This window comes from Macrobrachium nipponense, chromosome 4 (genome assembly GCF_015104395.2).
Source record: "Macrobrachium nipponense isolate FS-2020 chromosome 4, ASM1510439v2, whole genome shotgun sequence".
NCBI lineage: Eukaryota > Metazoa > Arthropoda > Malacostraca > Decapoda > Palaemonidae > Macrobrachium > Macrobrachium nipponense.
In genome coordinates, this window is record NC_061100.1 from 124,543,002 (window position 1) to 124,558,928 (window position 15,927).

General features: G+C 43.8%; 1 protein-coding gene across 5 annotated transcripts in view; it reads right to left on the reverse strand.

The window, feature by feature from the left end:
- LOC135211126 (cyclin-dependent kinase 8-like) overlaps positions 1–15,627 on the reverse strand; it is a 268,054-nt gene extending 252,427 nt beyond the window's left edge. For 4 of the 5 annotated variants that reach the window (XM_064244242.1, XM_064244244.1, XM_064244243.1 and 1 more), the window contains exon 1: positions 15,415–15,627. In XM_064244242.1, coding sequence (XP_064100312.1) covers positions 15,415–15,542 — 128 coding nt within the window. In that variant the 5' untranslated portion in view covers positions 15,543–15,627. The remainder of the gene's footprint in view (positions 1–15,414) is intronic. The other variant, XM_064244241.1, reaches the window with a different exon arrangement.
- Between the last annotated feature and the right edge of the window lie 300 nt (positions 15,628–15,927).

Consider the following 15,927-nt stretch of genomic DNA (forward strand, 5'->3'; position numbering starts at 1 on the left):
AGGACGAGAAGCAATCCTTCAGGATTCGTGCACGTGCACGATCTTTGGCAGCCTGAGAAGCGTTTTCAGGTCCTGCCGAAGGGACGCCAGATCGGTGGGGGTTCCTCGTAACCCTCCTTCGGCTTTCGACATGCCCTCTCCTTGTGGTCCTGGGAGTCCGACAGAGGTCTAGACCTAGAGGCATTATAAGGCCGATCTGACGCCCCCTCCACAACACAAGGGGCACTAAATCAACATCACTACACTCACAGCACTGATTGGAGAGCGAGCACTTTAGATTCCAATTACTGATGTAATCCACCATAACAGAAAGGGCATTACCTCTCACAGACACTTCCTCTAGGCCCGTAGGCCATACCACAAGGTTAGGCAAAATGTTATTGTTAGTATACAATAAGGTTTTGTACATACTTACCTGGCAGATATATACTTAGCTATACGTCTCTGACGTCACGACAGAATTCAAAACTCGCGGCACACGCGACAGGTAGGTCAGGTGATCTACCTTACCCGCCGCTGGGTGGCGGCTGTAAGAACCAATCTCCCTTTCCAGCCAGAATTTTTCCTTCCACCGGTCTCCTGAGGGGAGGCTGGGCGGGCCATCAATCGTATATATCTGCCAGGTAAGTATGTACAAAACCTTATTGTATACTAACAATAACATTTTTGTACATGAACTTTCCTGTCAGATATATACTTAGCTGATTGACACCCTTGGTGGAGGGAAAGAGACAGCAATATAAATATGGAAAAAAGGGGAAAACAACACTAGTTGTAGGATGTAAATACAACCTTGGTTCTTACCTGTTTAGGCAGAAGACTTCGTAGTTACTGTCTATGAGTCTGCGTTGCCTTAAGAGCTTCAGCGAGGGCGTGACCTACAGCTGACAGACTCTTTGGGTCTATCAAAGGGATTTGGTTATCCGCTTACTTGATAGAATCCGAGCAGGATCTGTCAACGGGGATTCGCCCACTTATATGACAGAACCTAACCACTATCATTGCAAGGAGCTCAAACATAAACCGATCAACTAACCAATCTAATCATTGTTAGACTACGAAATGAAAAACATGCCTACCCGCATGTTCTTTCAAACAACCAAAAACTTACAACCTAACAAGGGGAAAAATATATACTAACTAAGGATATGTCTCAGCTCCCTGCCCCAGCACCGAATCCGCCGATACGTACGGGCCTAACCCCGAAGCACTTTTCATACGTAATTTTGACGTCTCTCAGATAGTGGTTTGCAAAGACTGAGTTGCAACGCCAGAATGTTGCCTTCATAATATTACTCAGGGATATGTTTTTGTTAAAAGTCAATGACGTGGCAATAGCTCTTACCTCATGAGCTTTGACCTTAAGAACTTTGAATTGACTTTCATCACATATCGCATGCGCTTCTTTCACCAGGCTTCTGATAAAGAAAGAAAGCGCATTCTTCGAAAGCGTCCTCCTTGGATCTCTTACAGAGCACCAAAGGTTGACATCATTGCCCTTAAGTTTTTTCTTTCTCTGTAGATAGAATTTCAAACTTCTGTACTGGGCAAGCGACCTCTCTGCTTCCTCGCCTACTAATGCAGACAAGCCTTGTACTTCAAAGCTCCTAGGCCAAGGATTTGAGGGGCTTCTCGTTCTTGGCTAAGAACGAAGGAAGGAACGAACGATAGCTGCATCTCCTCTGAATCCCACATTTCCTTCTAGTGCATGGAGTTCACTAACCCTCTTTGCGGAAGCCAATGCCATGAGAAAAATTGTCTTCTTCGTGAGGTCCTCTAAACGAGGCAGACTGAGCGGTTCGAACTTATTGGACCTCAGGTAACGTAGCACTACATCCAGATTCCAACTCGGAACCCCTGGAGAACCTTCTTGGATGTTTCAAACGATCTTATTAGATCATGAAGGTCCTTATCTTCTGAAATGTTTAAGTTTCTGTGCCTAAACACTGCAGATAGCATGCTACGATAGCCTTTAATGGTTGATACTGCCAATCCACTTTCTTCCCTAAGGAAAAGTAAGAAATCTGCTATTTGGGTCACAGAGGTACTGGAAGAGGAAAAGTGATGGTTCCTACACCATCGCCGAAAGACGTCCCACTTCGATTGGTAGACTCTAAGGGTAGAAGGCCTTCTGCTGCTGCGATAGCCGTTGCAACTCTTGCAGAAAAGCCTCTCGTTCTGACCAAACTTTTGACAGTCTGAAGCCAGTCAGATCTAGAGCGGGGAGGTTTTTGTGATACCTCTCGAAGTGGGGTTGTCTGAGCAGATCGATCCTCTGTGGTAATGTTCTCGGAAGATCTACTACCATGATTCCGTTACCTCCTGTGAACCATACTTGTGCGGGCCCAAAGCACGGGTCTAACCAGCGTCATCCTTGCTGCCTCCGATTCTGCAAATTTCTTTAGAGTCTCTCCCAGTATCTTGAATGGAGGAAAAGCATACATGTCTAGACCCTTCCAATCTAGTAGAAACGCGTCTATCGACACTGGCCCCCATCGGGTCCGATATCGAGAGCAGTAGTTGGCTATCCTCGCATTCTTGGCTGTGGCGAAGAGGTCTATATGGTGGCTTGCCCCAAAGCTTCCACAGGTTTCCTGGCAAACATCTTTTCGTGGAAGAGTCCACTCTGCAGGCAGGACTTGATCTTTCCTGCTTAGGAGGTCTGCTCTGACGTTCTTCTCTCCCTGTACGAACCTGGTAAGGAGACAAATCTTCCTTTGCTCTGCCCAAAGCAGAAGTTCTTTTGCTGTCTCGTACAGGGAGAAAGAGTGAGTCCCCCCCTGCTTCCTGATGTAAGCCAGGGCCGTGGTGTTGTCCGAGTTGATCTGTACTGCTGAAGCTAGGACGTGGGGCTCGAAAGCTTTCAAAGCTAGCCAAACCGCCATCAGCTCCTTCTTGTTGATGTGCCAGGTCACCTGTTCCTTCTTCCAGGTGCCTGACACTTCTCTTGAGCCGAGCGTTGCTCCCCAACCTGTTTCCGAGGCGTCGGAATACAACACTTGGTTGGGGTTCGGAATGTGAAGGGACATCCCTTCTGCAAACCTGAGAGGGTTGGCCCACCAAGAGAGGTCCTTCTTGATTTCCCTTGAGATCTCAAAGGAGAACTCTAGGTTTTGCGAACGACATCTCCAGTTTCGATGTAGAAAGAACTGGAGAGGTCTGAGGTGCAACCTTCCTAGAGAAAGGAATTGCTCCAACGAGGAGAGGTTCCCCACACAAACTCAATCCACTCCCTCGCTGTGCATACTTCTTTCTCTAGGAAGGCTTTGACTTTCTCTGACCCTCGGCTATCCGTTCTGGAGACGGAAAAGCCCGAAAATCCAGAGAAGCCATCCGAATCCCCAGATAGATACGATCTTGACTGGGGATCAACTGAGACTTTTGAAAGTTCACCAAAAGTCCCAGAGAACTTGCCATGAAAAGGGTCTTTTGTAGGTCCTCCAAACATCTTTTCTGCGACTTGGCTCTGATTAGCCAGTCGTCCAAGTAAAGGGACACTCTGACTCCCTCCAAATGTAGCCATCTTGCTACATTTTTCATTAGGCCTGTGAAGACCTGAGGGGCTGTTGAAAGGCCGAAGCACAAAGCCCTGAACTGGAATATCATTCCTCCCATCATGAACCTGAGGTATTTCCTTGAAGAAGGATGGATAGGCACATGGAAGTAAGCGTCCTGAAGATCTAGGGACACCATCCAGTCCCCTGGCCGAAGGGCCGCCAACACTGAGGATGTCGTCTCCATGGCGAACTTCCTCTTTTCTACAAAGAAATTCAGGGCGCTTACATCCAGAACCGGTCTCCATCCTCCTGAGGCTTTTGGAACTAGAAAAAGGCGGTTTGTAAAAGCCCGCTGAGCAAGGGTCGCTCACTAGCTCTATAGCCTCTTTCTCGAACATTTGTTCCACTGCTTGTGTTAAAGCAAGGCTCATGATGGGATCCCTGTACCTGGCCACCAACTCCCTCGGAGTCGTTGTCAACGGTGGTCTTTCCGTAAAGGGAATCAGATATCCTTTCCGGATAATCGAGAGGGACCAGTTGTCCGCTCCTCTCTTTGCCCAGGCTTCCGAGAATCTTAGAAGTCTGGCACCTACTGGTGTTTGGAGGACTACTTCCCTACTTCTTAGCTCTGACAGAGCGTGAGAAGGATCTACCTCTCTTGAAAGGTCTATTACCTCTCGAGGTAGAGGCTCTAGAAGGAGGGCCCCCTCGAAAGGGCTCCTGTCTAGCTGGAGTCTCCTTCCTTGTCTTCGTCTGGAAGGAGGTCCTAGGCTTCCGTGCCGACTGCGCGAGCATGTCCTGAGTCGCCTTCGCAGAGATAGATCCTGAGATGTCCTGTATTATCTTCTTCGGAAATAGCAGAGGCGAGAGCTGCGAATACAGAAGAGAGGCTCTTTGGGCATGCGAAACAGACTTAGTCAGAAAAGAGCAGAAGACTGATCTCTTCTTAAGGATCCCTGCTCCAAACAGGGAGGCTATTTCGCTCGATCCATCTCTAACTGCTTTATCAATGCACGTTAGAACACTGTTGAGATCTTCTGGCGAAATAGCATCCGGGTTCTGAGTCTTCTTAGCCAAGACCCCCAAAGACCAGTCAAGGAAGTTGAAGACTTCCAAGACTCTAAACATTCCCTTCAGCAGGTGGTCAAGCTCGTTCATAGCCCAGGTAGTCTTAGCAGACAAAAGAGCCGAGCGTCGTGCTGCATCTACCAGAGAAGAGAAGTCCGCATACCGCCGATGAAGGAAGACCCAGGCCTAGGGGTTCTCCAGACTCGTACCAAAATCCCAGTCTGCCCGTAAGCTTGGAAGGAGGGAAAGAAAACACAGTCTTCCCTTTCTCTTCCTTAGAAAGCAGCCAATCACCAAAACCTCTCAAAGCCTTCTTCATTGAGATGGTTGGCTTCATCCTCACACAAGAGGAAACTTTCGTCTTCTTCGAAGTCGAGAATAAAGAGAGAGGAGACGGAGGAGCGACGGGAGTAATGGAGTCTCCAAACTCTTGAAGAAGGAGATCTGTAAGGATCTTATAGGACGAAACTGACGAGTCCTTCACCAAATCCTCTTCTGAAGGTTCAACTTCATCCACTGAAGAACCCTCCGCTTCTTTACGAGGGCAGTTAGCCTTCTCTAAAGAAGTGCGCCTGTCCAGAGAGTGTCTAGTAGCAGACTGGCGCCTATCAGGGGAAGCCAAAGTTTCTGGAGAGCTCCTCTCGAATGAGTCCTTCCTACTCTGATGAGTGCGTGCTCTTTGATCCTTATAACCTACTCCTAGAATTCCGGGCTTCCAAAGGGGAGCGCCTGCTAGGAGAGGAGAGCCTACTATGCTCAAGGCGCTTCTCAGGATCCATGCGCCTGTTCAAAGGAGAGCGGCTGCCAGGCGAGATGCGCCTACCATGAGGCGAACGCCTACTAGGCTCTTGGCGCCTACTTACAGGAGAGCGAAGCCCTGGAGAAGGTCGCCTACTAGGAGACCGGCGTCTACCATGCTCCACAAACTTCGATCCAGACTTGTGTGTCTCTTCAAAAGGTAGTCTCCCAGAAGAGACATATCTTTCAGGCTCTACACGCCTGTCCTGAACCGAGCGGCTAAAAGGAGAGCCGCGCCTATCAGGAGAAAAGCGCCTATCCTCCGCACCACGCTTGGGAGCGGGAGAGCGTCTACTTGGGGAGTAGCGCCTACTAGGCTCAAGGCGCCTAACAAAAGGCGAGATCCTGTCTCTTGACGAATCCATCAAAGAGTAGGCTCTCTTATCCGGAGAATGAAGGATCTTCGGAAATGAGCGAGAAGACGAGGCTGTACGCCTGTCTTTAGACGAACGCCTACTAGGCGCTAGATCCCTTCCTACTGGAGAGATGTAGTCACCAGGAGAAAGCTTCTTGGGCGATTGACGCCTGGAAGACGACAAGCGCCTGCCGAGGGAAGAGCGCCTCCTTCCATCCGCTGATACAGGAGAGAGAACCGACTCTGACTGAGACGGTAACACAGGCGAAGGAATCCTAGACTTCTTGACAGGGAGAGAGACGTCTTTCCGACGCGTTCCTCCGCCAAGGAGCCCGCCAGCGCCGAAATCTGCGCTTGCAGTCCAGCAAGAATTCGAGCTGGAGATCTTGCAAAATCCTCCACCGGAGAAGAGGCTCGAAGCCTACTATGAGGCGAGAACTCCTGCTCCCTCCTGGGTTTCTTGATCTCTACTTCCGGCTCTTCTGGAAAAACTTCCGGGCTGGAAGGAAAGGCGCCAGGAGCCTTCCAGGCTCTCTTCAGCGGTCGCGAAGAATCCGAGGCGCTCCATCCTCTTCTAGGCGAAGGTGAGGAAGAAGAAGAGAAGCATTGGCGCAATACCTCCTTCTTCGCGCGAACAAGGGCAGCCTGGGTACGAGCATCAGGATCTACCGAGGGGACGCCTGATCGGTGGGAGTTCTCCCTAACCTTCCTGCGGCTGTTGACTTTCCTCCTCCACTGGGACTGGGAGTCTGGAAGAGGTCTAGGCCTGGAAGCATTAAGGAGCCGATCAGACGCACCCTCCACTGCACTGGGATCACTGCACAATTCACCTTCACTACTCTTACCTTGCAACGAACGAATCTTCTTTTCCATGCTAAGGATCGTGGCTCTCATGGTTGCCACTTCCGTAGTCGTATCCTTAGGTTCGATGCAGGGCGCAGGAGCTGAAACTAGAGAAGGTTCTAATGCTACAACAGGATTTTCTTCTACCTCGCTAATACGAGACTTACTAGAACTCCTAGACGAAGCCTTTCTCACCCTGTCTTTCTCTAACTTCCTCAAGTAGGAAGAAAGAGCCTTCCATTCACCCTCATCCAACTTCTCACACTCATTACACGGGTTAACAAAAGAACATTCTTTCCCTCTACATTTAAAGCAAACTGTGTGAGGATCTACCGTAGCTTTCGGTAGTCTCACCTTGCATTCATCCATAGAGCACACCCTAAACATAGAAGATTTCTTAACCTCTAACTCAGACATCTCGAAATCAAAGAAAAATCCAAATCAATATCCAAAAACAATCCACAAATGCGTATGCCAAGCCAACAAGATCAGGTACTTCACCGAAAGTCAGTCCAAATAAATCCACGGCAACGAGAATTGAATAAAGCTGTCAGGAGGTAACAACCACAGGTGTAGTCGTCACCGGCGACAGAAAAATTCTGGCTGGAAAGGGAGATTGGTTCTTACAGCCGCCACCCAGCGGCGGGTAAGGTAGATCACCTGACCTACCTGTCGCGTGTGCCGCGAGTTTTGAATTCTGTCGTGACGTCAGAGACGTATAGCTAAGTATATATCTGACAGGAAAGTTCATGTACAAAAATAAAGTTTACTCTGTTTACTGATCTTGGAGGAAAACCTCCTGATTCTATTACGCCCTAATTTGCGTACATACGAATCATACATCATCTTTCGGAATCAGTCAATTATTACACTAATTACATTGATGACACGTCGTGCATATTAAGTGAGAATATATCGAAAGTTTCGTTATTCTCACCTAACCCCTTGCAGACAACAAAGTCTGAAACTAGTCTAACTAGAATCAGACTTCTTATGTCAAGAAATTCAAAATTAAATCAATTTATGATAGCGTATGCCTAGCCGCAAATCCAAGTTAATAAACCAAAAAGAAAACAACTAAGATACTTAAGCGGCAATGAAGTTCCAAAATCCTAGACGGAGGTAATGAAAACAGGCGTTTACATTACCGGCGACAGAAGAAAATCTGAATAGAAGATGGGAATAGTTCCTGACACCCGCCTCCCAGCGGCGGGAATGGGTACTAACCACCTGGCCGACCACTGCGTGTGCCGGGAGTTTTGAAATTCTGTCGGGCTTCGGAGAATACAGCTATATATATATATATCTGACAGGTAAGTGTCATGAACAAACTGGTATTTTGTAATTATCACTAAATTTAAAGTATGTACTGATTTATGTAATTATTTGAATTCAGAGATATATATCTGTAAAATTACATTTTTGTAATAAAATAAGATTTTATGTATTACCAAGTAGTTATATAGCTATAGTTTCTATCTGCTGGCAGATAGAATTTTTAAAATTCGCGGGAGCGCTATTATTTGTTTTGATTAGGTGATACCCCCACCCACTACTGGGGGAGAGGAACCAACTCAGCACAAACTTCAGTTGTTTATCCCCTACCATCCATGATCATGTAGCTACTTGGTAAGTACACATCAAATCTTATTTTATTATAAAAATATAATTTTGATGTATGCAACTTCCCAATTTGTTACATATCTGAATCCCACATCCTACCATGGATAGGCACATACATTCCATATAATGAAAAAATGTACAAAGTGCTAACATTCATGAAAATACCTGTTAGTTCCTTACCTGTTAAGAGCTGTACAGATGATTACTGCCTCTGGATGATGCTTGTCTTAACTTGTAGAGACATGGCAGTATAGCCAAGGGTCGTCCTCTACTTTAGTGGGATCCAAGCAACTAAGGAATAGTCTGTGGCTAGAATAGTCAACAGAAAGATTCCCCCTGCCCAGGGCACAGTACCATAATCAACAGAATCAAACCCGATTAAATATATCACCTCAACAAATATTAAAAACTATACTCAACTAATAAAAGATTGAAAGGTACTCCTGGTACATCAATAGTACCCCCAGGTTCCCTTTAAAACTCAACAACCTTATTCAAGGCGAAGAGACTAGATTAGGAAAGAATGACTTCCTATACACCCTTACCCAACACCGTGCCAGCCACTAAATATGGACCCAGGGTACTGCAGTTGTCATAAACCGTTTTGATTTCATGCAGGTAATGAGAAGTGAACATTTATTTGCACTTCTAATATGTTGCTTGGATATTGGAATATAAAGAGAGACTATGCTTAAAGGAAAGCGACGTAGCCACTGCTCTCACTTCATGAGGTTTCACTTTCTCTGCATTAAAATCCAATTTTTTAACTTGAGAATGAGCCTCCAAAATAATATCACTCAACAAGAACGCCAGGGTGTTCTTAGACATAAGGTGCGATGGATTTCTAATGGAACACCATAGGTGATCGGATGAGCCCCAAATCTTCTCTGTCCTTTGGAGATGGCATTTTAGTGCTCTGACCAGCCACAGAGACCTTTCTTCTCCTTCTGGTCCTATTAAGTCTGAAAGGTTTTAAATAATGAAAGAATAAGGCCACAGTTTGGACAGGATCTAGTTTTTTGCTCAAAACCCCTAGGTTAAAGCACATACAGCATTACCTTGAGCACAACCTACTCTCTTGTCCATCGAATGAAGCTCACCCCTTTTCACTGTAGACAAGGCTACCAGGAATAGGGTATTTCTTGTCAAGTCTCTCAGTGAAGAAGTATTCAATGGCTCAAAACATGGTTCCAAAAGCCATTTAAGAGCCCCAGCTATATTCCAAGACAAGGTCTAAGAACCTTTAAATTTCTCTATATCACAGGATCTGAGCCCAGCATTGCCTTATAATATCCTCTGATGGTCAAAGTCAACAGGTTCCTCAACGCTTGCCGCATCTGGTGTGGCCTTAACCTGAGTAGACTTGTTGTCTGTGGAAGCAATCTCCGAATGTCTACCAGAAGCTCTAGCAGATCCAGAAACCATTCTTGCGCTGGCCAGAATGGAGCAATGAGGGTCATAGAGATGTGGTGAGACCTGAATTAGCTGATGACTTCTACCATCTTGAACGGTGAGAAAGCATGCAAGTCTTTGTCCGACCAGTTTAAAAGCATCGAGTCCATCGCCCATGCTTGCGGGTCCGGGGGCTGGCGAGCAGTAAAGAAGACGACGGTGGTTTTTTGATGTGGAAAATAGGTCTATAATTTGTATGCCCCAAGGTTTCCACAGATTGGGGCAGACCAACAGGTTCAGCATCCACTCTGTGGGAAGTACCTACTCCTTGAGGCTTAATTCATCCGTGAGTACGTTGCATATCCCTTGAATGAATCTTGTTTTATTCTATTTTGCCCATAACAACAAGGCTCTTGCCACTTCACATAGAGAAAACAGGCGAGTTCCTCCATTTTCTGATGTACGAGAGCTGTTGTACTCCAACAACCCCCAGTGGATTGCAGTTAATTCCTTCCGACTGATATGCCATTGACCCAGTTGAACATTACAAGTCCCTGAGACTGCCTCATCCCCGAGGATCGCTCCCCAACCTAGATCGGATGCGTCTGAAAAGAATACTAGATTGGGGCTCAGCAGAAGGGACGTACCTCCTAACAGCCCGTCTTTTAATCTCCACCAATGCAGGTCCTCCTTTATCTCTTTTGTGACCTGGAACACAAACGAGTCTGGAAACTTCTTTCTGTTCCTGTTTGCCCTGAGGAAGAGCTGTAGATTCCTCATATCCAGTCTCCCCAATGACACGAACTGTTCTATTGAGGATAGAGTGCCCAAAAGACTCATCCATTCCTTTGCTGAGCACTCTTGAAGGGCTAGAAATAGATCCACTTCCTGCAGGCACGACTCCAAATAGACTAGTTCCTGACAGGGGACTGACTTCCGCAGGTTTATCAGAAGTCCCAATTCTTGAGCTAAAGACAGAGTTTTATACAAGTCCTCCATGCAATTTTTCTCTGTTTGCAACTTAAAAAACAAGTTGTCTAAATACAGGGATACTCTAATCCCAACTAGATGAACCCATTTTGCAATGGGGGCTAAGACTCATGTGAACACTTGCAGGACAATCAAAACCCCAAAACACACAGCTCTGAATTGATATACTTTGTTCTTGAACACTAATCAAAGAAACTTCTTTGCATTCTGGTGAACTGGAATATGGAAGTAAGCATCTTCCATACCAATGGAAATCATCCAATCCCCCTGACAGATGGATGACAATACCGTCTGATTCATGTCCATCTTAAATTTTGTCTCTTCGACAAACTGATTCAGAGTGCTTATGTCTAAAACGGGCCTCCAGCCTGAGGCTTGGGCCACTACAAATGGACAATTGTGAGCACACCCAAGTACTATGTCTGCTACTTGGGCATAAATAAGATTTGACTTCTCCCATTTACCAAAACCCCTACTTGTGGAAAAAGAAAAGGCAGCCTCTTTCCTGGAGCAAGTGTACCCAACTGGAAGCCAAGGCAACCCAGTTGACCAGGTAACAAAGCAAGCATATACCTTGTGTATGGGCCCAAACCAAAACCAAGATGAAAACCTGGGACCACCTGTGGGGCCATCACCACTCTGAACCAGACCACTTTTAACTGCTGGGTCACACCCATGGGGCTGTCACCAGTCTGAACCAGGCAACTTGGAACTGGTAAACAGTTCAGCTGAACACAAAGCAAAGGTACTTCGAAGAGTTCTGATGAATGAGCACTTGAAAGTTCAGCAAGCATTCTTCAGGTCTATTAAAATCATGAAGTCATTCTCTCACTTAGACTCAAGCAAAAAACGTGCTCTTTCCATATTGAAACAAGTCTGTTCAATGAGGAGAGCTCAAGCAACACTCTCCATCCAGGAAAAGATGTCTGTTAAATCCTGGAGACTGGCCTCAATGACTTCGAAAGCTCCCTCTCATCCTAGAGGAAGAAGACTGGGCTACCTGTCACGGTATACCAGAAGCAGGCTTCCTTGCAATCCAAGACACTGAAGGCATCACCATCCCTGAAGGACACTAGGATATAAAGAGTCCTGGGATTCTGTTCTTCTCCTCTTTACCACTTTTTCAAAGAGTAACAAAGACCCCAACATCAAGCTGTTCCTAAGAGAGAGACTACTTTCATGCAAAACCTGCTGGACAGAAATGGGGCAAAACCATGTCCCTCCTTCCCAGGACAAGGTTATCCTAGAGGACAAAACTCAGGCACACACGGAAAGTCTATGCCTTTCCCTCGACACCATTTACTCAGAAACTTTGCCCCTCTAATTCTGGGATGAGGCATCTGTCATAGGAAAGTCTGCCAATGTGTTCAACCATGAGTCGTGCCCAGAGAGACGCAACAGCAGCAAACTCCATGACATTGATCACAAGAGGCTGAAGTAATGTACCTTCTTCGCTGAGTCTCTTCAAGGGAAGATGATTGTCACCTACAGACTGACAAGTCCAATGCAAGAAAAGGAAAAGTGACTGGTGGCAGTGGGTGAGTCGTGGGTATTTCCCTACTCACCCTCTTATCCACCAATTAATGACTTTGTTACCAACTTCAACAGCCATTTCTAGTACCACCGAGGATGCTCTTATATAACAGGCAATGGTTTGTATTTCTGTAATAACAAACAAAATACAGCTGTAATTATATATTTTAAAGTCAAAACTGCAATCATGGTCTAAACTAACAATTTACTTCAGTTTCAGCTGAGAATCCTAAAAGTTTTCCAAGTGAATATTTCACCTGCTTTGAGCAAAAATCCTTCTTTAATTCTAACTCAGAATATGTTGTTAAAACATAACTAGCCTAATAAATTTCTATTGTGGAAATAGGATAATGGACTTTATTTGAAATTTGAAAGAGCTGAAATGCCCTTAAGTGGAATCCTACTTCAAAACTGTGTTCAGTGATGTTAAGTCTCGAGAAAAAAAAAATTGTTTGCCTTGTTTTGAAAATTTTAAATCAATGATATATTGAAGTTATTTAATTACCCTAGAATTAGGCCTGAAAGTAAATATTTGAAGCTAGAATTGAAAAATCTTGCAAGCCTCTAGGCTCTAGTCTAATCAAAATGGTTAAAAAGGTTATTTTTTGGAAGACCCCAGCCACCTCCCACGTTATATAATTTATATTTTTTGGGATAAAACACATCAAAACAAAACACTTCTCAATAAATAACCTGTGCAAATGCTTAATAACTGAGGAAAAAAAAATTAAACTACAACTTATAAAGTACCTAAGACAATACCGGCCCCCTCCATAGCTAATACAGCAAAATTGTAACCAAAATCACCCCTGGGTTACATCAGGTTGGTATTTTTAGGCTCTTTTATTGCCCTACCAATTCCTAGCCATTTTTGCATGCAAAACTATTTGGAGTATTCCAAAAAATTACCTTTAAAATTACTTTTTTTTTCTAAACAAAGGTTAGCATAAAGGTGCAAGAATCCAACACATCCCTAGCATACAGTGGGCCTAAGGTAGCCTAATGAGTAAATTATGCAATAACCACAGAAGGTGAAATAAAATTGCCAAGAATTATACAGGCTCGACAAATCATCAGATATAGGGGGAAACACCGCCTTGGATCCATTGTACTCAGGTGGATTAGCCTTATTCACTCGATATCTAATTGGTGAAACAAGAATACAATTACATCTTTAAGCATACCATTCAAAAGACTGAAGTTTCGTCAACATAATGTGATATATGAAAGCGTCATACGAACTAAAATAAGCATGTGAGCTCTTCGTAAAATATGTTTTCAAGGCAGTTTTGAAATCCAATATGGCATAGTCCGCCTCCAGTCCCTTTCATAAACCGCATGGTCCTCACATCCTTCCCAGTGCTCATTTGAACAATATTAGCTTATATATGTAACATTTATTGATCTTACTCAAGATTGCAGTTGTAATCAGCACAATAAAACAACATTTTGTTGCCTATATTAGTGGAAGTATGAAACTTCTTATTCCCGGAGTCATGGTTTGAACTGAAATTCATTTTTACCTTGTAATTGGTGGTTTTATCCTTACTGACATCACAACTGAAACTCCACAGTGCTAATTTGATTGCAATTATACACATTTTGGTCTTAATTCACTCCAAATTGCACTTGAACTACGTTACGGTTCCTGGTTCTTAAGCGCTTACTCCACAAACACAGTTGCGGGCAGCATACGACTACACTGTTTATGAGGTTCAAAGCTTTATTCCCTTAATTGTTTACTTTACTCATTATTTAGTTTAACTTCACTTTATGTTACTTCAAAATGTTTATTTTAATTCATGCCTATTATATCTTACTTGCAACCAAATTAACCCCGAAAAATTACAGATATTTCTAAATTAGATACAATCCAATATTTCTAGCCTTGTCATCCCCGAGCAGACGACGGCAAAATTTCATCATTGCTAATTTAGTGGATTCACACATACGCCGATGCATTTACAAACTGTTTCCATGAATTCTAGTTTTCATAATAATGCAATAATGATAAAATTGCTCCAATATGTATACATACAACAAATAGATACGCTAATTTCACTTATTTCCCTGGTTTTGTGTAAGTCTTATACCCAGTTCGGAGGGTAAACACTAACCAATTGGCATCAGTGATAAACAATAGGAAGTGCGAACAAGACCATTGTTCACAGCAAAACTGTTGATATCTGAGTCAGGAATCTAGCTACTTTTTCAACAAAGAAAATTTTCAAATCAATACATAATCATGAATATGTAAAAAATTTATGCAATTCATGACCTTATACTGATGATTAACTATTTATTTAAATAATCTAATGCACACTTCTTCTTTCTACCGAAAAATCGTGAGTTTCCTCGGATGTGCCAGAGAGTTGGTGTCATTGTTTATGATTGTTGTGAAGAAAGTGCCCCAGCGTCTATGAGTACAAGTGGTGTGCAGATTTAGCACATGGAATGGAAAGTTTATTGACACAAGTGACTCCGCAAACATCGAGATGGCATCAATCTTCTAAATTTTTGGCGTTTTAAGTAAAATTTTTGAAAGTTAGCCTAAGTAAAAATTTCAAAAGTGTCATGGAGGTATGTTTGCACTGCGCATGGCTAGACTTTCATTAACCTCTGTTTATTCTTAAAATAGGACCTAAATTTCTAACTTTGGAAAAAATACTTACTTCGAAAGGCTAGTAGAGGTCTCGAGCTGTTGCTCTCACCACCAATGACTCGTGACTGGTGCCCATCTCTGGTGTCAGGATGTGTTAAAGTACTTTTTCAGAGGGTGGATCCACACGCGGCCAAAACTGGATCAGTTAGTCCAGTCATTTGTTTCCCCTAAACCACATTTCAGCAGTTAGGCAGTAGCTAGGTACAGAATGAAGGGTTAGGCTAGACTGTTTTAAGCCAAGTACCTAGCTAGTACCTAGCTATATTTCTGACTCCTGTTCCTGTTGGCGCAAACCAATCTATGTTCATCTCTACTCCCGACTCTTTAATCTAAATATAAAGTAGGAACCTGAGGGAAACAATGTTCTTGGATGGCCCTCTTGGTTAGACTAAGGTCATACCTTCGATGGACCTAGGTAGGTACATAGGCTAGCTAGCTACTTTCGATGACAAAATGATTCTGCTGCCAATCTGTACCGAAATTAGCTATACATTACAACACCCATAAAAATTCCGTGTTGCTCTATATTAACTAGTTATTAAAAGAAAACATAATTCTTAAATGTAAAAGAAAAAAATAGGGCAAACATAAGCTAGGATATGGCCAGTAGACTAGTTGGCGTTGGGTTTAGACGAGAAAGAGGAAGTGCTCACCTATCTTTCCTTTTAGCTTTGTAGACATGTCCATATGTACCTCTTCCCACCTTACATCCTTCGTATCCAAACAGTTCTTCAACTTTTGCCCGTTCATTATTCCTTTTCTCTTTCCACTCATAATCCATCACAACTAAAGCTATACATACATCCTCCGACGACGATGGCGTTGTCTTTCTACACAGACAGTGGCGACGACCGACGGTACGGTTGTCGTCGATATAGGTGGAGTTGGATGTGTTTCTTATATCAAACAAAGGTTTGGTATATATTTACCAGCACATTATTTTATATATACAGCACATTTCTTTATCAAAACTCCAAAAAATTATTTATAAATATTCTTATGAACCATTTATTGTAAAAAAAAATACTTATTTAATTATAAAAACACTGCCAGTAGTCACCCGTAAACGTTGAAACAAACTCTGCTCAGACCTGGAAAGTCTTTTGTTTATTTATTTGTACAAACGTTGCGGGAATCCATTTCCATTATCAGGGCCAATATTCTTT